At 45.0% G+C, this 27856-nt stretch overlaps 1 protein-coding gene across 3 annotated transcripts in view; it reads left to right on the top strand.

Moving 5' to 3' along the window:
• The window catches only part of KMO (kynurenine 3-monooxygenase), a 744737-nt gene that overhangs the window by 288382 nt on the left and 428499 nt on the right, over window positions 1-27856 (top strand). For all 3 annotated transcript variants that reach the window (XM_083176397.1, XM_083176396.1, XM_083176395.1), the window contains one exon: window positions 6765-6813. In XM_083176397.1, coding sequence (XP_083032523.1) covers window positions 6765-6813 — 49 coding nt within the window. The remainder of the gene's footprint in view (window positions 1-6764; window positions 6814-27856) is intronic.

The raw sequence follows: 27856 nt of genomic DNA, 5'->3' as shown, positions 1-27856 counted from the left end.
CTTTGAGTTTCGCCGGGTACATCATTGAGTATTGTAGCTCTAGTTCCCTTAGGCGTTTCTTGATCTGGACAAATTGAGCTCTTTCTCGTTGCACCCCACTTGCGTAGTCCGGGAACACTGAGACCCTTTTCTTATTCCACAGTAAAGGGCCTTTTGTTCTCCCCAGTTTAAGGATTACATCTCTGTCTACATAATTGAGCAGTTTGATAATACAAGTGCGGTCCTTAAAGCCGGGGGGGGGGGGGGGGCCTTCATAGGGACTCTATGGGCCCTCTCCACAGAAAAGAATTGTGAAAAAGCCTCCCGGCCATATGTTTCTACCAGCCACTTTTCTATAAAAAGTTCCGGAGTATCTCCTACTACCTTTTCTGGCAGCTCTACAAACTGTAGGTTACTCCTGCATAGACGCCCCTCCATGTCAGTAATTTTTGCATGGATTAATTTAATCTGTAGGGTCATGTCTTCCATTTTCCCTGCCAGTGGTGTAACTGAGTCTTCCAGGGATGAGGTGCGGGTCTCTAATTCCTTTACTCGATCTTGTACCTTGCTCACTGACTGGCGAATTATGTCCAGGTCCCCTTGTACTTTTTCTATTTTGCCAGCCAACCTGCCCTCACTTGCGGCTAGTGCATCTAGGACATTTTGTATAGACAGGCCCGGTTGTTCTGGCTGTTTATCACTTTCAGGTGGAGTAACTGGAGGGGAGCCTCCTCCTTTAGCTCCTTTAGGTGAAGAGATTGGGGTCTCTGGTTGCCTGGCAAATTTAGCGAGCCGGTTGACCGCAGCATTTTGGCCTTTTACCATATTTACTATTTTCAATGGGAAGGGTTTCTAGCCTTTTAAATGCCTGGACTATTAGATTTTACCGGGTCCTATATCTCCTTCCCTCTCACAATGCAGCACTAGTGTGCAAGTCTCTTTGAGGGTGCCGGTACAGGTATGGCGAGCCCTCTGTTCCCAGCAAGACAGCTATCATTCATAGCCTGACCCAGTATTTATCATAGAAGCGATCCGTAAGAGAGTCCAAAAACCACACAGTCCCATTAAACACAGTCCCGAAAAATATACACTTTTTTCCCTACCAAGTCAGGAGTTTACTCAGACTGTCGCTGGGATCTTCAGATTACTCGTTACCCTCCTTTCACAGCCAGTCTGATTTCAGTTTTCCACTCAGGGTGCAGTCTGGTAAATTCTGTCTGCGAAGGATCCAGAGGGCTATCCAACCCACACCAGCTCCCCTCGGTCCAGACAGTGAGGTAGTGCACTTTCCCCCAGTTCTCTTACAGCTGCTGTTCTGTTCTCCAGTGCCTCCACACACGCTCTTTCAGTGTGTGTTCAGCGGCCCCTTCTTTGCCTCCACGGCTCTATCAGCTGCACTATCGCACCCTCCTCTGCCCGTTTGGATGGCAGCAGGTTGCACCGGTGGCGGGATGTCAGTGTTACGCCTTGCTGGTTCAGGGTGCTGCTGTGGCTCCGTCACGAGACGCTGCTGCTGCTTCCAACCCGGCTCTGGTATCCGGCTTCCAGCTGCGTCACGGCTTGACCTCGGGACACTGAGCTCTCCTCACTCGAGCCTCCAGTCCCGGTTCTTCACTTTCAGAAATAGCGGCGCCCACTTCAGCAGCAACGGGTCTGGGAGGACGAAATTAGCTGGGTAGGTGAAGCCTTCCTCATGGCATGCTCATCATCACGGAGCGATGATGAGACTGTGACTTACTCCCTGCTGTCCGTGGTCACGCCCCCCAAGGTATGTCCTGGAGTGCTTTCTCATGTACCGGATTACAGGATAAACGGGGGAGAACACACAAAAAAGGAAGAAGTTAATCGCCCAGAAGAGTGATTGGTATATGTTTAGAAGTTGGACCCCAAGGTACTAATTCAAGGATTGATAGAGAACCTTAATGCGTGGGGTGTGCTACCACTGGACATACGGTTTAGGCAGAGAAATTATGCAAGAGCAAATAAAGAAATGTCTTTATGTGGTGCACCTAAGAACTGACACATTAATATGTAACTTTTAATTATATTTGTTTTAAAACTTTAGCAAAATAAAAGACACAAAGTACATACAAAACATTCAGACATGGACATGTGTTTAAAAAGGATAATGTATCCTCACAACGTGGGGCTCCAAACCCAAATATATTTATTCAGAATTATTTATATTAGTGTAAATCTAATGCTTTTTGACTGTAGTGGTCACAACAAACTTTGCAAAGGTGGCGTATTCTCCTACACGTTGCAGAGTCAAATCGGATATGATGTCCGATATTTCAGCTGTTATTAGAATGGCAGGTTGGCAGATTGGAGCGATCTTTTGGTATATCAAGATAAGACCATGTGTATGTAGCATATAATGGAGACCCTTCATGTGCCAGTACTAATAACTCTGACCCGACCCACTAAGTGTAGCGTGAGTATGGGAGAGCCGGCAGCGCTGCGCCCGGAGGGGTTGCTGATTGTGGCTACTTGTGGTGCCACACATGCACCCGCTTAGCCGGAGCTGAATAGTCACGGTGTGTTTAATAGCTCACCGTGATTGCTAGCGGCGGGATTCACAGATTATGAGCCTGCCGGAGCGCACCTCTGCTGAAATAGAAAGTTTTTACACTACATAGATCAAAATGCATAGATATGTGGGGAGGGGATGGAGCACACACACGAGGTGTACGGTCGGCGTACGCTTTGCTAATGATCTTCTTCAGGACCAACCTAAGGACTGCCAGGAAGTTCATTAAATACCTGTTCCTTAATGAATATTCATGAGATGTAAATGTTGTGGGTGCGCATGAGAACAGCGAATCCTATAGAGTTTAATATGCTCCTCCTAGCTTGCTATCGGCGTACAATGGAATATCTTGTTAGTATAATAATAGAGATATGATAAAAGCGGCCTGATACCCATATGTTCAGATGAGCATCTGAACATATGGGTATCAGACCGCTTTCATCGTTATTATATTTGCAAACATCACAATAAATTTGTGTATATATACACAATCATTGACATCCTCTTGCTTCTACATACAAGATTTCCCACCATTCCTTCTTGATTATCAATTTCTCATTTTTATTTAAAATAATTCCCTTTCTTTATCCACATTAACCACTTGAAAGGTTTATCTTTGCCTACTGCACATTGTTGATTTTATTAGATGCCTACAGAATGTTTATGGTTATCTGCATTATTACATTTCCTAATTTGTGTTGCTGGACTCAAGGTGGACTTGGCTGCTTTTTTGTGGTTTGCAAAATGTTTAAAGAAAACTTGTGTTTTTAAATTAATTTAATTTTCTTAATTGTGGTTTCTGCTGCTGTTTGGCACATTGCCATTTGATCCTGATCTACTCACTAGGATTTGGATCTCTTGTTTTTTTTAAATGTTTAGAAACGGTGAGTTAAATGACAGGAGTTTGCAGGAATGTAATCGCATACTTGATGAGAAAACGTGCATTTATGAAACTCCTGAACCAAATGCCGATATCTCTAACATTATGTCTACACTTGAAAAATTACTTATTCGTGAGACAAAGATTTGATGGGATATTAAAGGTCTTGACAATTATTTGAACTGTGGAAGAATTTCACGTGGCCTTAGGCTTAATAAATTACCCACTATAGGACATGAGAATGAGAAATTCATGAAGGATTGGTATCACAACATTGATAAATGTTCTTTTGCATTGATGAGGCTTCTAGTTTCTGAAAAAAAAAACATATTAAGGAAATAGAAAAAGCAACTTGATTATTCAAAAACCTTAGGTTGATAAAATAAAAGAAAAAAGAGTCTTTAAAGAGGAAAAAGGATGAAATTGATAAAAAAAGTCACCAACTTAGCACAACTATAGTTATCGATACTAAACATAAAAAATTTCAGAGGGACAAAATGGATTATGAGACCAACAAAGTTAGGTCATGGCATATTTGTTGTAACAAAACAGATGTACAAATAAAAGTCATAGGGAACACTGCAGAGAGACCCATGGAATTCTTATCCCTCTAGACACCGTAATCGTTATGATTCGAATAATCAGTGGCAAGAAGTTCCATATAGAAATAGATATATATTGTTTCAAATTGGAAACCCACATGATACTTATAATTTTAATAGATATGCAGAGAAACACTCAATTGGTATCGTGCATACCAACTGCTTTGAAAGACTGAGATCAGTAGCGGATGACAATGACAGTAATTTTTTAGGTCAGGACTCCAGAGTCTACAGCCACAAACCACAGTACAAAACAAGCAGGACCCCTATTAGTCTAAAAACATGAAAAGGGTAAAGAGAGGAGCATGATCACATGGAAAGAGAGTCAAAAATGAGGACCCTCCAGTAAAGATAAATACTGGGGGTGTCTTCAATTTGTCTAAAAAGGTACTGCCACCTTTGAAAACTAAAGTTCTTCAAAAGGGTCTGTCTTTTGCTTTGTCCACTAGTCCAACAAATTTTGATCTTTAACATTAACTTAAAATTCTTGTAAGGAAACTTACACTCAAATGCCACTTTTTAAGAAAATCATATGCTGCCATAAAAAATTGGGACAAAAATGTAACACCTCAGAAAACGGCATCTCTGTCTGGTCTCAAGTTGAAGTGCACTTACCACCCAATTCAGTCAAGACAAAAAGATAATTTAAAAATCAATAGCGGTTAAAATAATAAAAACAATCTTACTAGAAAAGAGGTGCTCAGAGATCTGTCTAATAATACTGACATTGTTATCAAGAGTGCAGACAAATGTGGTGGAGTGGTAGTAATGGATAGAGATTAATATGTGGATGAAGCATAAAGGTTGCTTGGAGATAGAAAATCCTATCGAAAACTAGATGCTGACTCCACCCTTTTGTTTGTTTAAAAAAATTGGAGACTCTTCTAAAGAGAGGTCTAGAGTCAAAAGTGCTGTCTTTAGAAGAATATAAGTATTTTTACAATCCCACACCCAATTTGGCAACTATCTATCATTTCCGAAAATCCATAAAGGATTAGAAAAACCACCCGGCTGTCCTATTGTGGCCGGGGTGTGTTCTCTTACATCTAGGGTGTCAGAGTATGTGGATGCACTGATCAAACATTATGTACCTAAACTTAATTGTATCAGGGACTCTACCCATATGCTACAGCTGGCTAGGGATATTAAATGGGTGGTCTGAGTTGGGCGAGAATAGATGTTCAGTCCCTTTATACAGCCATGCCACATGAAGTCGATGAAGTCGATTTCAACCAATTCATGATAGATTTAAATAATAATAATTATAATTTGAATTTTACAATCTTACAGAAGGTTAAAAACACTACAATGATTTTTGTTGAATCTTATGATCTTAAGGTGCCCACACACTAGAAAGATCTGCGATCATAAGATGTGCGCATAAATTAGCCTTCAAATCTTTTGCCTGTCCTGGACAAAAGATTTCAGGCAAGCGCACATCTTTACCAAAGATTTTTCGGTACTTGTTTCCTAGCATGGCGCCCGTCGTGGGTGATCGCATACCTTAACTTAAGGTATGCGATGGACGCGACCAATGCGATTTTAGGGCTATTTTTAGCCTTTTCCCCGACAATTAAAGAATCGCGTCCCCCGAGCCCGAAGCGTGGCGAGCGGACGCGTAATACCTGTGAAGTAATGTGCGTCCCCTCGCGGGGCTTTCTGCGCTCACCACGCTTCGGGCTCGGTGGCTCGCTGCGCTCACCATACTATATGAAATCAACTCCACCCCAACGTGGATAGTGGGGGTATGAAAAGGTCGGAGGATGCGTACCGCCGCCCCTCACATACCGCCGCCCCTCGCGGGCTCGCTGCGTTTGACACGCTTCAGGCTGGCGTTCATCATGGGGTGGCGTTAACAATGGGGGGCCATTTGACCCATCAGGGTGGGGAAACAATGAAAATTGGGGTCTGGGGGGCATTTAACATTGGGGCCAATGTAAAAATCGCGTAGATCGCAGCGATTTGGTTGCATGCAATGTGATTGCCGCGATTTTTGGGATCCGATCGATTCTAGTGTGTGGGCACCTTAAGTGGGCAATTTTCAACACTCAGAATCAAATCTAAAGGTGCCCACACACTAGAAAGATCTGCGATCATAAGATTTGCGCATAAATTAGCCTTGAAATCTTTTGTCCGTCCTGTACAAAAGATTTCAGGCAAGCGCACATCTTTACCAAAAATTTTTCTTAAGATCCCATGTGCGTTCCTATGGATCTTTTGTTAAATCTCCTGATCTTTCGTGCAGCATGTAATAAGAAAAATCTCTGGTAAAGATGTGTGCTTGCCTGAAATCTTTTGTCCAGGACAGGCAAAAGATTTGAAGGCTATTATGTTAAGTTACTTAGTAGCACTATATTTTTTTAGTGACCGATAATAACAGGTCCGATCACTCGTCTAAACTTAAAATATGGTTCAGCCTTATATAAAGTATATTGGAAAAAAAATACTTAATATTATAGGCGCAGCCTATTGATAAATATACTGTATCTTTAATGCACACACAGACTGGTCTTTCTCTATCCCTGCTCATTAAACTGGCTCCTCAACTCCCCAAAATATGTCCCTTCCTGTCCTTTGTTAGAGATTATTTTTATTATTATTATTATTAATATCAATAATAATAGATAACACTAATATTATTAAATTATGGGTTTGATTTGTAGTCTTCATAAGGCATGTAGTCAAACTGTTATACATTTTATTAAATGTGAAAAAATACATTGTTCTGTTTTAAATTACATTTTGCTTTCTTTTTTTTTTATAATTCTTCTAGTATATCATATCTGTTGACAGAGCAGATTTAAACAAAGAATTGCTTAATGGTAAGTATTATTCCTTTTTATTATATTATATTAATGATATTCTTAAGTGTTGTATGTTATTTATATCTTTCATATATTTATTATCATGCATTCAGTAATTGGTTCATTGAATTATTCATGACTAGACTATAAGTCTAACAAGCTGGCTCATAAGATGATGGGACATCCACAACATTCTTGCACATAGTTGTGTGTAAAAAAGTGGTGTTTGAGCGGAGCAATATGATTGCCAGCAATCATATTGCTCAGTGTGTACACAGCTTTAGGGTACTTGTGGAAGCAATCCTTACTCACCTGAGTCCACTGGCATAGATCATTTCCTCTTGGATCAAATTATTTGTCCCCAGGACTTTTTGAAATGGGTCAATAGGCACCAGGACAGACTGAACAGAAATGCAATGGGTCAGAGAAAATAATTCACCAAGGGAATATCTCAGTGACTTCGGGGTGCAGACTTGGTGCAGACTGCAGAGAGAGGTGTGAGAGACAGGAGGCAATAACCCTTGAGAAAGACGGCAGTAGCCGTCGAAACATGTTGGCCAGGAGTGATTGAGGACTTTGTTGTGAGCTATCTTCCTGCATATGCGGTCATTGGCCAATGTGACCGTTGTTTCAGGTGATTGTTTTACTCCATGTTTTTTATCTTTTTTACTGTGTGGTTTATTAAACCTTTTGTTGAACTACGAATGAGACCACTGTTTTTTCCTTCCTCTCTCAATCACACCACTGCCTGTGGATATTGAGACGAGGTGTGAAAGGGATCGGAGGTCTCTTCAAACAAAAGATACCTTTATGTGCTTCTAGCAACACTTTGTTTTAGTGAGTACGGTACGCATCTATACAAATGACACCCCGTATTTTGGTATGATGAGAATTGCACTTCAATAAGTGGTGACCCCTTTAAGCAAAGAAACCGTTACGCGCTTTATTCCACTGCTCCTGAGAAGTGAGTACGGTACCCACCCTTCCTTATCCACATCCACCATTGTCGGATTTCAAACAGCACGTGGTGACTTCAAGGGTTAAACCAGTGAAAAAGATACCTTTTATAGATGTATTATCCTTTTCCCTTCTGTGAGTTGGGTACGGACCACTTCCCCGAAGTCACTGAGATATTCCCTTGGTGAATTATTTTCTCTGACCCATTGCATTTCTGTTCATTTTTGCATATACACCGAATTTTGACGGAGACAACTATCAAATAAAATCTGTGACAACAAATTCAGCGCCAACAAGTGTATTCTTCTTCTGCCAAGTCTAACCAGCAGGGACGTCGTTTGTGGTCCCTCTTTCACACTTGTGGCTGCAAGGATTGGCTGCGCCTTGGGACTCTTTCACCTTTTTTTCTTGTTTTACCAGGACAGACTGGTTGGAGGAGTTGCGCTATGTTTTAATTATCCAGAGGCTACCCAACCAGTATGTTGCTATTGAGCAATGAGAGGAAACAACAGTAATAGGAAACCACATGCCCCACCCCCATAAAAATTACAGGAAGATAAAAACACCCTAAATTACCATGCACATGAAAGGTACATATGACGAAAATGACCAATACAACAAACGATTTTCAAATTACCTTTGGTCTGATGAAGATTGCTTGACAATTTTTGGGGGACTTACTGCCAAAATCCAGACAGGACTCACAGCAACTAGAAAAGAAAGATATTCTATATAAGCAATTTTGGTTATTAGACAGTGCACTGAACAACCAATGTTAAAATAATAACATAAATAACGACATTACATCACTGGCTGTTAGCAGGGGCGAATTTAGGTGTCAGGCCGCCCCTAGGCACAACATTTTTAGCTGCCCCCCCATTTTTTTTCACTGTCTGCTGGATGGACCCAGAGGAACGGAGGCCAGGAGTGGGAGGATTACCTTCACTGTCAACACACTGCCAGGGACGGGCACGCCACTCAGCAGCTGTCCCCACCCTTTCTATACACAGCAGCCAATAGGCTGTGTGTATAGAATAGTCAATGGGTGCAGGGCGGCAGTGAGCCTGAGCCAGTGAGCAGCGGATCCTCCCGGGAACACCGCGGGACAGACTTTGATTTCATGTGCATGGCTGAGGGAGCAGGCAGCGGCAAGTGACAGGTGGCAGCATCACTCGCTGATGCCCATGCTGCTGCTGCCTGCCCAGGAATGGACTGGTGATGATCAGGGGCATAACTAGACCTGTCTGGGCCCCATAACAACATTTTGAAAGGACCCTCAGCACTCTGCCAGAATGAAGGGGTGAGGGGGGCCTTGGGGGTTAGAATAGTAAATGGGGAGGGTTATGACAGTAGAAGGCAGGACCCGACAGGTTGGGTATTGGTTAAGGTCTGAATGGGTAGCTGATTGGAGAGATAAGGGGGGCATATTGACAGACACTGGGATGGGGGATGGTTGGTTATATTGGGGGGCACTAGGCTGGATACAGGGCATGGTTGGTTAGATGGGGGCACTGGGCTGGGGGATGGTTGGTTAGATGGGGGCACTGGGCTGGGGACAGGGGATGGAAGCACTCACCTGGGGATCACTTGTCTGTCCAGTTTCACACACATTGCAGCTCCTCAGCTCCTGCTTGAATCTCCTCCATGATGCGTGATGGGGGAGCACCAAGTCATCCCCCCCTTGCTGGGTCTGATGATAAGTGCTGCTGCGCTGCTGGTGGGGCTGGGTCCGGGGGAAAAGGGAGCCGCGATGATCTGCGCCAGTATTCATGTTCCCCTCCTCCCCGCTGGATCTGAGGATCAGCACTGCAGCCGTTGGCCCGGGGCTGGCTCCGGCGCCGGCACCATGTTTAGTGCCGGGATTTGTGCTGCAGCAGGATGGGGGACCCGGGTGGAAGAGACAAGTCATTTCCCCCTGCTGGATCTCTCACGGGGATGGGGGTTGGCGGAAGCTGCTGAGGACAGTTCCCCCTGATGTGCCGTAATATCAGCGCTAGAGTTAATGCACCGAGGGGGGTCTTCTGTACGTATGCGGTAGGAATGGGAAGGAGACCACAGTCTCTGCCGGGGTAGGGGGAAACTTAAAAAAAAAAGAGAGGGTGCAGTGGCATCCCTTCACAGGCAGCCTGCCGTGCCGGCCCTAATAGGTGCCGCCCCTAGGCCCGTGCCTCACAAATCTGGCCCTGGCTGTTAGGAACCATTAGTATGGTTCAGGTCTGTTTTGTGTTTGTTTGCCATTTGACTCTTTGGTGGCCTCTGGTGGTCAGTCTGTGCCATTGCAGCTCAAATCTTCTGGAGTTTTGATTTATTTACAAGGCTGATTGATAATGAGCTCATTATTCCTGCTGGCAGGTTGGCTGGAGATGTCACAGGTGTGCTAATCACCTGAGTAATTCTTAAGACATTCTCACCAGCAATGCAGAGCCGTGATAGCTTCCTGTTTCCTGGTTTACAATTTCCTGTGCCTTGTACAGGATTGTCCTGGGACGTGCTGCTGATTCCTTTCTGCCTGAGCCTGCTGCACTTGCTGACATCTTGGGACTTCCATCTTCCATCTTATACCTGGTGTCCTGAGCACTCTGAGCCTGCAGTTAGGTGGCTCTTTAGCATGTCAGTTGCCCTAGCGGAGGTTGGGCGTTATTCCTCCTTTTGATTTGTGTGGGGTTAACCCCTTAAAGTTGTGCTGGGAACAACTTTACAGTTTGCGACAAGGTCGCTTGGTTGCGACAGTGTCGCTTGGCTTTGGTTTTGTTTGCGACAGAGTCGCTGGATTCAGTTTTGTTATCTCAATACTCCAGAGTTTATTTATCTGTTTATCCCGTACTTGTGTTGCAATAGGGATTTGTACTTCGGAGTTATCCTTCATAGCTGGGGTTCATTAGTTTAGCTAGATTCTCCTCTTGGACTTATCCTTAGCGGTCGTCGTGGGCTTGTCATCACCTAACACCTGGCTGCACCGGAGCTTGGGAGGGCCTAACTCACCCTTTCAGTCGTGGTGGCTACAGGTGAAGCCTAGCATCCGGCAGTCCATGGCTACCTGCCAGAGGGAGCCAATACAGTCAGGCAAGAGGATAACGCCACTGACCAGTCTGAGTTGGCACTAGGTTACCAGAGTTACTCCCTGGATCGTAACACTGGCTACTCCTCATGTATAATAATAATAATAATAACTGGAAACTATAGGCTGTGCCCTCAGTACAATATCAATATCAAGAAACCATATAGCTCTGCTTGTTGAAATAATAGAAAAACATGACTCCACATGCTAACTCACCATGTATAATAATAATAATAATAATAATAATAATAATAATAATAATTAGAGATGAGCGGGTACGGTTCCCCGAGATCCGTCAGATCTGAGTCGGCTCAGGAGTTCCCGCCTGAATTCCGGACCAATAACGAGGCCGAACGTCATCATCGCGCTGTCGGATTCTCGCGGGAGTGGGATCTTATAAAAGACGCACGCGCGCCCCGCCATCTTCACTCCAATCTTGGAGAGGGAAGAGGGTGGTTGGGAAGCTCCATGTGCCCTGTGCTGTGCTTTGTGCCTGTGCCATGTGCTCCATGCTGTGCTCCATGACCTGCCCTGTGCCCTCACTGCCCTGTGCTGTGCTCCATGCCATGTGCTATGTGCTGTGCTCCGTGACCTGCCCTGTGCCCTTACTGCCGTATGCTGTGCTGTGCTCCGTGACCTGCCCTGTGCTCTCACTGCCCTGTGTTGTAGACTTGTATTGAGAGTCAGTGACTGTTTATAGGCCTGAGCCCTGTAGTGTGATTTAACAAAATAGGTGCTGCAGTGCTCACACGCAGGGGCTGCAGTGTCCACTGTCCAGGGGCTGTCCTGTGGCCCATGCCCTGTTGTGATTTATTTAGCCCTAAGCCCTGTATTGTGATTTATTTAGCCCTGAACCCTGTGTTTTTTGTGATTTAACTAACTAACTCAGTGCTGCAGTGCTCACACGCAGGGGCTGCAGTGCTGCTGAGTAGTACACTGTGTACAGGGGCTGCAGTAATACAAGGGGCTGTGTCCAGTGTGACGGCCTATATCTTATCCATTGTCCAGTGTCACGAGTCACTCACGACATATATCCTGTCTCCTGTGTGACGACATATCCTGTGTCCAGTGTGACGACATATATCCAGTGGCCAGTGTGACGACAATATATCCTGTGTCCAGTGTCACAAGTCACAACATATATCCTGTGTCCAGTGTGACATGTAATGTGTGCCGGCATATATCCTGTGTCCAGCGTGACATATATCCATTGTCCAGTGTGACAACATATATCCAGTGTCCAGTGTGACGACATATATCCAGTGTCCAGTGTGACATGTAATGTGTGCCAGCATATATCCTGTGTCCAGCGTGACATATATACATTGTCCAGTGCGACGACATATATCCAGTGTCCAGTGTGACGACATATATCCAGTGTCCAGTGTGACGACATATATCCTGTGTCCAGTGTGACAAGTCACAATATATATCCTGTGTCCAGTGTGACATGTAATGTGTGCCAGCATATATCCTGTGTTCAGCGTGACATATATCCATTGTCCAGTGTGACAACAATATATCCATTGTCCAGTGTGACGACAATATATCCAGTGTCCAGTGTGACGACATGTATCCTGTGTCCAGTGTGACGACATATATCCAGTGTCCAGTGTGACATATATCCAGTGTCCAGTGTGACATATATCCATTGTCCAGTGTGACTACATATATCCAGTGTCCAGTGTGACAGGGGCTGTGTCCAGTGTGACAGGGGCTGTGTCCAGTGTACAGGGGTTGTGTCCAGTATACAGGAGCTGTGTCCAGTGTCCAGGGGCTGTGTCCAGGGGCAGTGTCCAGTGTGACGGCTGTGTCCAGTGTACAGGAGCTGTGTCCTGGGGTGGTGTCCAGAGGCTGTGTCCATTGTCCAGGGGCCGTGTCCAGGGTAACGGGCTGTGTCCATTGTCCAGGGGCTGTGTCCAGGGTAACGGGCTGTGTCCATTGTCCAGGGGCTGTGTCCAGGGTGACGGGCTGTGTTCAGTGTCCAGGGGCAGTGTCCAGTGTGAAGGCTATGTCCAGTGTACAGGAGCTGTGTCCAGGGCCGGCGCCACCACTAGGCAAATCTAGGCATTTGCCTAGGGCGCCGGCCACTGGAGGGCGGCATTTCACCCCCCCCCCCCCGTGCCGCAGGGGTACCTGTCCTGCGGCTGTGTATATAAAGCCTGCGGCGGCGGCGGCGGCAGCGGGGGGTCCCTGCAGTCAATAAGAAATAACGAGCGCTATCCACCTGTCTACGCGGAAGCGCTTCTGTTGTGGAAACACTGGCCAATCAGCGTGCGCCGTGCGGCCAGTGTTTTCACAACAGAAGTGCTTCCGCGTAGCCAGGCGGATAGCGCTCGTTATTTCTTATTGACTGCAGGGACCCCCCACTGCCGCCGCAAGCTTTATATACACAGCTGCAGGACAGGTACACCCCCCCCCGGCACCGGGGCACCCCCACCCCGCCTCGCCTGGGGCGCTCCGGTGCTGTGTCCAGTGTGACGGCTGTGTCCATTGTCCAGGGGCTGTGTCCAGTGTGACGGCTGTGTCCAGTGTACAAGAGCTGTGTCCAGAGGCTGTGTCCATTGTCCAGGGGCTGTGTCCAGGATGACGGGCTGTGTCCAGTGTACAAGAGCTGTATCCAGAGGCTGTGTCCATTGTCCAGGGGCTGTGTCCAGGGTGACAGGCTGTGTCTAGTGTCCAGGGGCAGTGTCCAGGGGCTGTGTCCAGGGGCAGTGTCCAGTGTCCAAGGGGCTGTGTCCAGTGTGACAGGCTGTGTCCAGTGTAAAGTAAGAAAAATAAATAAAAGTAATAAATAAAATAAAAACACATTTTTGGAGGATGATGGAGGAGGAAATAGTGGGAGATCAGCAAACTGATAGAAGTGCTGAAGCTTCTACCACCAGTCATGACAAGGCCGATACCTCTTTGTATTTGCTCTTTGGAGCATTTCTCTTTTTTTGGGATAGTTTATTAAACTGCCACCCTGTCTGCCCCTGCAGTGCCGCTCTGCCAGGTTGGAAGTGTAAGGTCCACATGTATGTGATGCCGACTGCTGTAGCTTAGCTTAGTCATCCAGCTACCTCGGTATACCCTTTTGGCTCAACTACAGTGAATGAAAACAATTTTGTAAGCTGTGAAGTGATCAAAATTGACTAGAAATGAGTGGAAGCTAATGTATTGAGGTTAATAATACTTTAGGGGCAAAAACAGGCCCAAATTCTGTTATTTTAGCCATTTTTAGCATTTTTTCATAAAAATCCAGATCCAAAACCAAAACCAAAACCCACAAGGGTGGTTTTGCCAAAACCAATCCAGATCCAAAACACGAAGGGAGATCCAGATCCAAAACCAAAACCCGAAAAATTGCTGCTCTATCTGTGAAATGATAATCACAGGACACCACAATGTGCAGAATCAAAAAGGAAAATAAGACGATAAATACATTTTTAAGTGGATATACCTTCAGCGAAATGATTACTGCTAGTGATAAACTTCAAGGGGGGCCCCTTTTGAAGCAGAAGACACTTTTAACCCAAACTAGAATAGAAAGTGAAAAATACAATATTAAAAATAAGCTACAACAATATTAATAACATGACAACAAAGGCTGCTCCATAAGTGTGAAACCAACTACATGACAACAAAGGCTGCTATGCTAGTGTAAAAATGACAACATGACAACAAAGGCTGCTCCGCCAGTGTGAAAGCGACAACATAACAACCTCATCATCACCCCACATGCAGCTTATTATCACCCCACCTGAAAATCATCATCACCCCCCCTGCACCACATCATCTGCCCACCTGCACATCATCACCACCCTCCATGCACCTCATTATCACCCTCCCTTCGCCACATCACCCCCCCTCCCTGCACTTCATCATCACCCCCCCTGCACCACATCATCTGCCCACCTGCACATCATCATCACCCTCCATGCACCTCATCATCAACCCCCCCTTCGCCACATCATCACCCTCCCTGCACTTCATCATCACCCCTCTTGCAGCACAAAATCATCCCCACTGCACATCATCACCCCACTGTGCATCATCACCCCACTGTGCATCATCACCCTCCTGTGCATCATCACCCTCCTGTGCATCAGCACCCCACTGCACATCAAAACCACCCTTCACATCATCACCCCACACCCCTGCACATCATCACCCCCCGGCACATCATCACCCCTCCTGCACATCATCACCCTACTGCGCATCATCACCCTCCTGTGCATCAGCACCCCACTGCACATCAAAACCACCCTTCACATCATCACCCCACACCCCTGCACATCATCACCCCCCGGCACATCATCACCCCCCTGCACATCATCACCCCTCCTGCACATCAAAACCTCCCTGCACATCGTCTCCCCCCTTCACGTCACCCCCCACCCCTGCACATGAGCAACCCCTGCACATCCCTCTGCACATGATCACACACATTATCACACCTCTAGCAGCACATCATCACAACATACCCTGCACATCATTATCCCCAACCCCAGCACACGATCACCCCTGCACAATTTTCACCCCCCATGCAAATTATCACCCCCCTGCACATGAGCACCCCCCTGTGCATCAGCACCCCCCTGCGCATCAGCACCCCCCTGCACATCAACACCCCACACCCCTGCACATGATCACCCCCTTGCACATGATCACCACCCTGCACATCCTCACCCCTATAGCAGCACATCCTCATCCCCACCCCTGCACATGATCACCACCCTGCCCAATTTTCACCCCCCCTGCACATGATCACTCCCCGTGCAAATGATCACCCCTGCACATAAAAAAACCCTGTACATAAACCCCCCCCTTGCACAGCACATGATCAACCCCCCAGCACATGATCACCCCACCCGCACATGATCACCACCCTGCACAATTTTCACCCCCCTGCACATCACCCCCCCCCCGTACAAATCATCACCCCCCTGCACATCAAACCCCCCTGCACATCATCACCCCACTAGCAGCACATCATCACTTCTCACCCGGCACATCCTCACCCCCCACCCCTGCACATGTTCACCCCCTGCACAATTTTCACCCCCCTGCACAATTTTCACCCCCCTGCACATGATCAACCCCCTGAGCATGATCACCCCCCTGAGCATGATCACCCCCTGCGCATGATCACCAGAGCCAGATTAAGGTCTAAATGGGCCTGGAGCTGAAAATGATCAAGGGCCTATTATGCGCAATAATAGGGGTTGTGGCCAGCACCTAATAATGTGGGGGGCGTGACCAGTGTTCTGGTTGGGTGGTCTGCTCATGGGTGTGTCTCTATTTTTGTAAATACTTTCAACTAATTATATATGCCTGGAAAAAGCAGGGGTCTGACATAGGAAAAATGCAGGGAGATATCCAAAGGTGCACCCGCAGGATGCCGATGTCCTAAGATACTTGCGGGGTGAGGCGGCACTCCAGTCAGAATAAAATAGTGTGCCGAGCGTAGCAAGGCACTGTGCCCTCTGCTTGGTGAGTGCAGCGAACCCAAAAGGGGGAGCGATCCACAGCCCCGCCTTGTCGGCATTGCGGCGGTCGGGAGTCCAGCGTCGGTATTTCGACCGCCAGCATATCATACCGGACCTCATATATCCCTTAGACAAATCATGCAACACAATAGTAACCCCTTTATACTGTACACACCCCTTTATACTCTTACACATTATGCCACATGGAATGAAAAAAAAATTCACACTGACTGAGCCAAAATTCACACTATGGTTCACGGATTGAGTCAAAATTCACGTTATGCCACACAGATTAAGGCAAAAATTCACATTCTGCCACATGGATTGAGCCAAAATACACACTATACCAAACAGATTGAGCAATTATGCACAATATGATTCATAAACGGGCATTGCGCGCGAAAGGTGTGCATTAAAAATTACACCATAATATCCATTACATGTTAAGCCACACACCATAATGTCCATTACGTATTAAGCCAAACACCATAATGCCTATTAAAAATTATGCTACATAAGTGCTGCTTACCTATATGCTCATTGCCAGGGGTTCCATGCTCATTGCCAGAGTTTCCATGCTCATTGCCATGTGGGATTACATGCTCATTGCCAAGGGGGAGATTTACTAGATTGTAAGCTCCTCCGAGTAGGGCCCTCTTCCCTCCTGTTGTCAAAGCCTACTTCTCTTCACATTTCACTCACAGCTCTCCTTTACTCCAACACTCAGTGACCATCTTCATACTCATCTCCATCATTGGCCTCAAGCCTCTAGTTGTATGTTGATTGGGTCCTCACTACTTATATCCAAGCTGTAATGTGTATTGAACTGTGGTGCTCTTTATTTGTACTGTATTTTTGTTATTTATTCAATGTTATGCCAAGTTTTGTCTCCCTGTATTGTTCCTTTGTACGGCGCTGCGAAACACTTGTGGCGCCTTATAAATAAAATTATAATAATAATAATAAAGGGGGAATACATGCTTGTGGTAACTGAGGGACAGCCGCCGCCAGGCAGAAATGACAGCCATTGACAGCCGGACAGAGAGCAGGGGGCTGCCAGGCTGTATTCAGAGCAATGTAGGTCCCAGCTATTTGATATAATACCCCTTTCACACCAGAAAATGCAGGGATTTACCCAGGAATATTGACCCAGGATCATGCAGGGACATTCCTGGATTGGCCCCTTTTACACCAGCCTAGTTCCTGCATTTTCTGGCGTGAGGAGGAGAGAAAACTACCCTCCCCCCTTTAAACAACCAGCTATATCTTCGGAACCAACTGACCCATTTACACGAGGGATTCGAATTATTTTCAAATGAATTTGGTCCTGTGAAACTGGGCCATTTGGTTCCAGAGAAATCTGTCCTCAAACAACATGAACAACCATGAAATTACATTTCAAAAATGAAAAAAAAGAAAAATCGGTTTACACGAAATATCTCTAGAACCAATATGGACCAGCTTGGTATCAGATTGAAGGCCCAATTTGGGTTAGACTGAGATTAACCTTGAGCTTCTGTGATGCCGTTGGAACCAGGTGGGAGTCGGAATTTGTGGGTCTCATGTTATCCTATGGGGAAAACATTCCAGCTTTGCCTGGCAGTATCTCCGGTTCCCGGGGGGCTAGAGACTCGGGGCAGGGCTCGTTGGAAAGCCCTGACCCTCAGCTACAAAATGGGCCTATGTAGAGAGTGGACCTGGAGCTGTAGCTCCATCAGGCCCATTGTTAATCCGGCTCTGATGATCACCCCCTGCACATCAGCACCCCCTGACCATCAGCACTCCCCTGCGCATCAGCATCCCCCACCACTGAACATCATCACCCCTCCTGCACATTAAAACCGCCCTGAACATCATCACCCCCCCACCCCTGCACATGATCACCCCCTGCACATTCCCCTGCACATGATCACGCACATCATCACTACACACCCTGCACATCGTCATCCCCAACCCCTGCACATGATCACCCCCCTGCACAATTTTCAGCCCCCATGCAAATTATCATCCCCTGCACATGATCAGCACCCCCCTGCACATCAGAACCCCACACCCCTGCACATCATCACCCCCGTGCAAAATCACCCCCTGCACATAATCACTACCCTGCACATCATCACCCCTCCTGCACATCAAAACAACCCTGCACATCATCACCCCCCTGCACAACATCAACCCCCCACTCCTGCACATGATCATCCCCCTGCACATCATCACCCCTATAGCAGCACATCATCACTTCACACCCTGCACATCCTCATCCCCACCCCTGCACATGATCACCACCCTGCCCAATTTTCACCCCCCCCTGCACATGATCACTCCCCGTGCAAATGATCACCCCTGCACATAAAAACCCCCTGTACATAACCCCCCCCTTGCACAGCACATGATCAACCCCCCAGCCCATGATCACCCCACCCGCACATGATCACCACCCTGCACAATTTTCACCCCCCTGCACATCACCCCCCCCCCCGTACAAATCATCACCCCCCTGCACATCAAACCCCCCTGCACATCATCACCCCACTAGCAGCACATCATCACTTCTCACCCGGCACATCATCACCCCCCACCCCTGCACATGTTCACCCCCCTGCACAATTTTCACCCCCCTGCACAATTTTCACCCCCCTGCACATGATCAACCCCCCTGAGCATGATCACCCCCCTGAGCATGATCACCCCCTGCGCATGATCACCCCCTGCACATCAGCACCCCCTGACCATCAGCACTCCCCTGCGCATCAGCATCCCCCACCACTGAACATCATCACCCGTCCTGCACATTAAAACCGCCCTGAACATCATCACCCCCCCACCCCTGCACATGATCACCCCCTGCACATTCCCCTGCACATTTTCACATTTTACACTGGGTGTAATACAAGTTTTTACCACACAGTGGCAGCAAACCACCACTTATCACCAGTCACCTTTAAGCAAAATATTTTTTGCACCTAACTGAAAATTATCCCCTCCTCTCTGGGTCCTTACATTTCATCCGAGTTCCGTATCGGTGGACAAGGAGGACCAAACAGGAGACGGACACAAGAAAGTTATCACTACACGTGATCTTTTCTCATATCTCTGGTACGCATATCACTATATAGCTTAAGGATATTTACTTTTACATTGTACACTGAAGGCGCAGTCGTCTACTATATATATATATATATATATATATATATATATATATATATATATATATATATATAGGGTAAACGGGGTGAGAATGAACACACTCCACACGGCACTCCTGGGACTGGTGAATGATTACAAAATTTTACTGCAACGTTTCGGAGCACGTAGCTCCTTTTTCAAGCACTCTGTGGTTCACAGAGTGCTTGAAAAAGGAGCTACGTGCTCCGAAACGTTGCAGTCAAATTTTGTAATCATTCACCAGTCCCAGGAGTGCCGTGTGGAGTGTGTTCATTCTCACCCCGTTTACCCTATACCAGTGTTTACAAGGGCACCCGGGCAGCTGCTTACTTGACTTTGGAGTGCCGGATCACAGGGGACAATATAAATATATATATATATACTGTATATATGAAAAAAAGATGAGATGGGCGCCTCCTAGTGCAATACGTTTGTACGCTACAGTGATACCCTTCACCGTTCGTGAGATAAGCACCCCAACAAATTCAAGTGTACCGTTGGTAGTGGTCTCCAACCACTCTGATATGCGTTGAATTGTATATAGACCTTGAATGTCAGGGAATGTCTGTTCTCCTTTTCGGTCATCCAAGAGATTTTCTCAAAGAGATCACCAGTACATAAAGGAAATACAGTGATATACTAGTGTAATATTATCAAAACATTTATTTCTACAGCAAAAAAGACAAAAGTTGCCCGTACAATGTGTTAAAAATATATTTGCTTATCTGGTGAATATCCGATGCAGTCCGTCATCAAACACCATGGAAAAGCATAGAGTCCCCTCAACGTGTTTCGTCCGTGGTCCCTAGGCAGGACTTCATCAGGAGTGTGACTCTCCACAGGCCCTCTGTCCTGTATTTATACCCTGACTGATTAGATACTGATCAAACAATTACCGGAGTGGGAGTCCCGCCATCGCGGCTTCCCACTTCTGTTTCCGGTCTAATGGAACGCAAAACATCACTTCCGGACGTTCACGTGACCCGCACAAACCTTCCGGTTCCGGTTGTATGAGCCGCAGATGTTACTTCCGGAAGTGCGTATGACACACATACTTCCGGTATCGGTAACCCGGCTCACATTAGACTGATTTGTATTCTGGTTGTCTAGGTGACTACTCTCACTAGTCATCCTAGGCATTATGGAAGACGAACACTCCACTCTCATAATTTTCCAGAATAAAAAGAAACTGCACAGAAGCAGGTGATTGTGAGGAGCAAATAGAACTCTATAGAAAAAAGATTTATGGAAAGGGAATATCCGGAGAATGTTTTAATGGAGGCTGTGGAAAAAACTAGAAACCTGGATAGAAAGGATCTCCTTAGATATCAAAACAAAAACACAAGAGAGGATAGAGTTAACTTTATTACCACCTATAGCTCACATGAACAAGCCATTAGAAAGGCGCTGGTGAAACACTGGGGAATCTTGCATACAGATCCAGTTTTGTGTAAAATTCTCCCTAGTAAGCCAGATGTAGTTTTTAGGAAAGCAAGGAATCTTAAGGACTCACTGGCACCAAGCATGTTACAACAGAGGAAGGCAAAAACGAATAACCCTTGGGATCAAGTGAAAGGATTTTTTAAGTGTAACAAATGCAATATTTGCAGATATGCAAACCCAGACGTTAGGAATTTTAGTAATTTCAATGGATCTAAGTCATACAAATGAAAAAGCCTAGTGAATTGTAACACCAGTTATGTGATATACATGTTGGAGTGCACATGTAACCTGAAATACGTTGGCAAAACCAAACGTCATTTGAAGCTGAGGATCCAAGAACATGTGAGAGGGATTAAAAACAAAGTAGATAGTCATACAATTCCAAGACATTTTAAGCAGTACCATAATGGGAATGTAGAAGAATTGAGTTTTAAAGTATTGGAATATGTCACCCTGGGACCCAGGGGAGGAGACAGTGAAAACCTCTTATCAAGACGTGAAATGTTCTGGATCCATGAACTATGCACTTTAACACCAAATGGCTTGAATGATAATTATGAATTGGCACCTGTTTTATAAGTTCTCAGAGAATTGAATTGATATAGGGGATACATAGCTGCTAGGGGGGACTATTTTTCTTTTACACTCTCTCTATATATATTCTGTTACACTCTGTATTTTATAGAATTTTTATGCTAATTTTTTAATGAAATTTTATATATATATATATATATATATATATATATATATATATATACAGTCTTGGGTTGTTCGGCACTCTGTATAAGTGTGCAACTGCGTGCTGGTGCCTCCCTGGATGCTGGATACAGAACAGAGATCCGGGGGGGGAGCCTTGAAGGGGTTACCCCAGGAAAGGAGGTGGCACTCAGACGACTTTTTGTAGAAGATTTTTATAGAAAGTTGCAAATCAAAACATAGCAAGGGTCGTCAACGTTTCGAGACTACTAGAGTCTCGTCCTCTGGACGTGTGCTGAAAGTGCAAGGTGCAAGTGCATAAAGAATAGGGATTCTCCCTATTCTTTATGCACTTGCACCTTGCACTTTCAGCACACGTCCAGAGGACGAGACATTAGTAGTCTCGAAACGTTGACGACCCTTGCTATGTTTTGATTTGCAACTTTCTATAAAAATCTTCTACAAAAAGTCGTCTGAATGCCACCTCCTTTCCTGGGGTAACCCCTTCAAGGCTCCCCCCCCGGATCTCTGTTCTGTGTATATATATATATATATATATATATATATATATCCCTTAGGACCATTCTCAAGGCAGTACAGCAATGCAGCAATAAACAGCGATAGTTGAACCAAAGTGTTAACGTGGTAACAGGGGCAGGGGAGCCGTGTCTGTGTCCCTGCTTATATAGGGGAGTGTAGCCTCCCACTGCCGGTTTGCGTTCCACACAGTGGAACGCATGACGTCACTTCCGGGTATACCGGAAGTGCGCGGCCGCGATGTTATAGCGGAGCTGATCGCGAGTGTGAATACGCAATCAATGGCGGTCAGTGTTGTACAGGTGTCTTAGTCCAGCAGTGTCTGGACATAGAGTGTGGGGTGCGCTGCGGTGTGGGACCCGCATCTCCATGTAGGATATTGATGCTGGGCGGTCACATGGTCGTCCCATTCACTGCCATTCATTGGTCAGTGTGGGTCATGTGTTCAATGTTTGGGTTCAGAGCTGTCATCGTGTAGATGCTGCTGTGAGACACATGTAAAGTGCAACACTGCAAAGCAGGGAACAGACACAAGGCTGGGGGGACCAGTAAAGTGGGTTCAAGTAGGTTGTGATCCAACTTCATGTAGGCTATACAATAATAAAGAAAAAAGAAAAAAGAACAACAGTGTGCAGGCGTATGCCTCTCGGGTGCTGCAGATCAAAGTGGCATCTGTTCACAACAGTCGATATATACAGACAGTAAACAACATGCATGTGCAATAAACGTGCACAAGGATCGAATTGTGTTATATTGGGGTAATATTCCGGGGATCCCTCCTGCTATCGGGTCTAATGTATCAGGGTGTGGACTATGAGATTATATGTGATGGCACTAGGGGTTGGCCAATACGTGAATTTGTATAGCACGTGTGTCAAGATTCCAGTGGTTATTGGTAGCATAGGTCTGGATTAATGGATGAAAAAAGGGTTAACTGAGCCGTTGCGGTAAATATCATCTAGAGGTGTGTCTCCATGAGCCACCAATTCATGGTGCGAAAAGGCCAGCCTGAACTTGTACTATTGTGAGGATGTGGTACTATGGAGAGGGCGGTGTTATAACTAGTCGTGGGTCGCAGTCTTCCGTTACCGTCGGAGTCGTGCGCCAGGGTGAGGGGGGGGGGGGGGGGCGGGGGAAGGAAAAATCAGAAAAAAATCAGAAAATATTTTGAAGATGGAGTACAAGTGTGTGATTTCGGAGTGTCTATTCACTCAGGCGATATTCCATGTTGAACTTATTGTAAAAAGATCGAGAGAGGGTTATTTACGTTCATCCCTCTGGGTGCGATTGTGTCCAATTTGAAGATCCATTTGCTCTCCCTTTTGCGAAGTAGTAATGTTCTGTCTCCTCCTCTGTGGGGTGGCGGTATCCAGTCAATTAATTTACATCTGAGGTCTGGTACATTGTGTCTTGCTTTGATGAAATGTCTCGATACTGGTAGGTCGGCTGTTCCTGTTTCTATTGCCTGGCGGATGGAAAGTCTGTGATTGGCCATTCTCTCTTTAAATTTCCTGGTTGTCATCCCCACATAATAGAGCCCACAGGGGCAGGTCAAGATATAGATAGGAAACAACAAAAGCGTACCAACCAAAAGTGCGCAATTAAAACAAAGTGCGGCTAGTGTGAATCACCTCAGGTATAACATCCAGGAAAATACCACTAAAAGGATAACAATAGACAAGAAAAGGGTGTTGCACACACAGCGCTCAATGTATAACCTTAAAACACAATAGTAGAAGACAGAGATATCACCATTTTTTTCATTGGAGATTTCTCAGTCGAGTGATAATATCTGAAAAGATAACCACCAATTCTCACATAGCATGTGAGTAGGTGGAATAGAGGAAAATCATAGTGCAGATTATCTTTTGGTTAAAAAGAAGTTTTAATACAAGTCCGCACTTACAACAAGTAGACTTTTTCACAGCATATATGATATAACCCTCAGGCAAAGCTGCTAGCAATCAGATGGATCAGGAACAAAACAACATCGATAGGTCCATATACCAGTCCGGAACCAGATGATGGAAGATCTCTGTTGTAACGCCTCATGGATCGCCAGACAGCCTCTTCTTCCTGGGGGGTCTTCACATAGACACTCAACGCGTTTCGATATTCTTCTTCAGGAGTGTATGCTTTGTGGAGGTCCTACCAGGGTATTTATACCCTGGAGATCCCCGCTATCACCTAAATCAGGTGCGCTGCACTCGGCAAAAAGCCAGATGTCCGGGTCCGGAAAAGCCGGAAGTGGTCATAAGCAGTATGTAATCGTCATATAGAAGATGGCTGTGCGTGTCAAAGTTCCGTACTTTGGAACGCAAATACACGGATCTCTATAATAGCGTATTTGCCACTACACTACAGCAAAACCATCTTCTGCAACATTTCATATAACATTTAACACAATGTATTGGGGAAGTGGGCTAATATACATTTATTAAAAAAGCGCTAAATGATAGGCTAGTTAAAATTTAAACATTTTAATGTTACGAAAAATATATAAAAAATGTAATAATAAAAGAGAAAGATATTTCATTACATATACCAGAAAAAATACATATTATCTTCATAAAAATATTTTTATTTTACCTATAAAAAAGGGGTTTGTATTTAGCCATCTTCCCAAATACTTACAATAAAAATACATATGGTGAAGAACAATATGGGTTGTAATTCCTTTATATTGATCTAGAGGAAAAATAAAGATATATAAGTCCACAAATCAACATGATAATTACATGACCAAAAAGTGGAAAAAGGTACCAAGAAAGATGAAGAAAGCGACAAGAATAAAAAAGGGGGATAAATTAGATGAGAAACGGTTTTAACTCGAATTCACTATTGAGTCCTTGTGGAACCAAGGTCCTCAGACTGTGAATCCATCTCATCTCTGTTTGGGAGAGTTTTAAGTCTACAACACAAGATCTCCAATTGGCTGAGATCTGTTCAATCCCCCAAAAATTCACTATTTTACATGGATTTGCGTTATGGTGAATTTTAAAATGAGCAGGTACTGTATGAGTTACAAGGCCTTTTTTGATATTATATGTGTGCTCTGCGAGCCGGACCTTCAGCTGTCTAGATGTCTTACCGACATATGATAGTCCGCACTCGCATTGCAACACATAGATTACATTTTTGGAATGACAAGTAATAAACTGTTTAACCCCTTACCGCCGCAGCCTGTTTTTGTCTTCCTGACAGAGCCCTTTTTTTCAAATCTGACATGTATCACTTTATGTGGGGATAACTTTTTATTGCTTTTACTTATCCCAGTGATTATGAGATTGTTTTCTCGTGACACATTGTACTTTAAGTTAGTGGTAAATTTTGGTCGATACAGTCTGTTTTTTTTTGTGAAAAATACCAAAATGTCGTAAAAAATTTGAAAATTTTGCAATTTGCAAAATGTTAAATTTTCTGCTTGTGAGACAAATAATCATACCACTCAAAATAGTTAATAACTAACAAAGACCATATGTCTACTTTATGTTGCCATCATTATTTCAACCTCCTTTTAATTTTTTGGGACACTAGGAGGCTTAAAATATGAATAGCAAATTCTCAAATTTTCAAGAAAATTTCAAACACTGATTTTTTAATGGACCAGTTCAGTTCTGATGTGACTTTGAGGGACTTGTATGTGAGACACCCCCATAAATGATGCCATTTCAAAAACTGCACCCCTCACAGTATTCAAAACAGCATTTTTGGAAGTTTGTTAACCCTTTAGGTGTTTCACAGGAATTAAAACAAAGTGTAGGTGAAATTTCAAAATTTCATTTTTTTAGCAGATTTTCAATTTGAATACATTTTTCTAAGGAACACAGTAGATTTTACTAGAGAAATGTGACTAAAAATTGATTCCCCCAATTCTTTTGTTTTCATAAATATCCTATATGTGGCCCTAGTGTGCACGTTGACCAAACCACAGGCTTCATAATAGAAGGAGCACCTACTTGATTTTGGAGCCTCCTTTTTATGAGATTATTTTTTAGGCACCATGTAGGTTTCTAGGCACCATAAGATGCTCAAAGTTAGGAACCCCCCCACAAGTGACCCCATTTTGCAAACTACACCCCTCAGGGAATTCATCTAGGGGTATAGTGTACATTTCAAATCCCCAGGGGTTTCACCAATTTTGGTACAACTGGGCTGTGAAAATGAAAAATTACATTTTTTTACACAAAAATGCAGTTCTGGCTCAAAATTTTTCATTTTCACAAGGAATGAAGGAGACAAAGCACCCCAAAATCTGTGCCGCAATTTCTCCCGAGTACGGCAATGCCTCATATGTGACCAAAAAATACCATTTGGGTGCATGGCAGGACTCCGAAGGGAAGGAGTGATATTTGGATTTTGCAGCACAGATTCTGGTGGAATGAATGGTGGGTGCTATGTCGCATTAGCAAGACCCCCGAAGCACCAATACAGTGGAACCCCCCCACAAGTGACCCCATTTTGCAAACTACACCCCTCAGGGAATTCATCTAGGGGTATAGTGTACATTTCAAACCCCCAGGAGTTTCACCAATTTTGGTACAACTGGGCTGTGAAAATGAAAAATTAAATTTTTTTACACAAAAATGCAGTTCTGGCTCAAAATTTTTCATTTTCACAAGGAATGAAGGAGACAAAGCACCCCAAAAACTGTGCCGCAATTTCTCCCGAGTACAGCAATGCCTCATATGTGACCAAAAAATACCATTTGGGTGCATGGCAGGACTCAGAAGGGAAGGAGTGATATTTGGATTTTGCAGCACAGATTCTGGTGGAATGAATGGTGGGTGCTATGTCGCATTAGCAAGACCCCCGAAGCACGGTGAAATGATGAACCTAATAATCCATAGATGTGTGGTATATTTTAAAACACTCCTTCATACATAGGCCGGGTTTGTCGGGGCAAGTTTCACAGTGGAAAATAGTTTGCTTTCTTATTCCCTTTTTATAGCAAACTTTGCACCTTTTTTGTGTCCTGCCCTTTTTTTCCAGTGGAGGGGATTTCGTTATGAAAATGCTGCCCTGATACAATACGGGGGCCAGTACTAGAAGTACTGGGGCCAGTACTAGAAGTACTGGGGCCCTCTGCCTGCTGGTTCCCAAATATTAGGCCCTTTATGACTTCCTCTTGAAAGTGCATAAATGTCCCCGTCTGGCTGGTAGAACGGAATAGTACGTAAGCGTTATACAGTGCCATCTGGATGATATACACGGCCAGCTTCTTATACCATATTTTTGTTTTCCGCAGGGCACTGTACGGCTTCAGTACCTGATCTGAAAGATCCACTCCGCCCATGTACTTATTGTAATCTAGGATACAAATAGGTTTTGAGGTGTGGGTACTGGTACCTCGTACAGGGACGGAGGTGGTACTGTCTCCGTGAGCTGTTGTCAGTATAAGGACATCCCTCTTGTCCTTATATTTGACCAACAACATATTTTCGGTGGATTGTGCCCTGCTTTCACCCTTTCTCAGTGATTGGGCAACGTGCGTTTTTGGGAGGCCTCTTTGGTTCTTGCGCACAGTACCGCAAGCTGCTGTACCTCTTGAACCAAGGGCCTTAAACAGGGGGATGCTGGTGTAAAAGTTATCCACATAGAGGTGATAACCCTTATCCAGGAAGGGGTGCACTAAATCCCAGACAATCTTTCCACTAACACCTACGAGGGAGGGGGGGCATTCTGGCGGTTCAATTCTTATGTCCTTCCCTTCATATACCCTAAACCTGTGGGT

This window comes from Crinia signifera, chromosome 3 (assembly GCF_055691185.1).
Source record: "Crinia signifera chromosome 3, ASM5569118v1, whole genome shotgun sequence".
Lineage (NCBI taxonomy): Eukaryota > Metazoa > Chordata > Amphibia > Anura > Myobatrachidae > Crinia > Crinia signifera.
The sequence above is the reverse complement of the archived record's forward strand: the minus strand, read 5'-3'. Positions and strand labels throughout refer to the sequence as shown.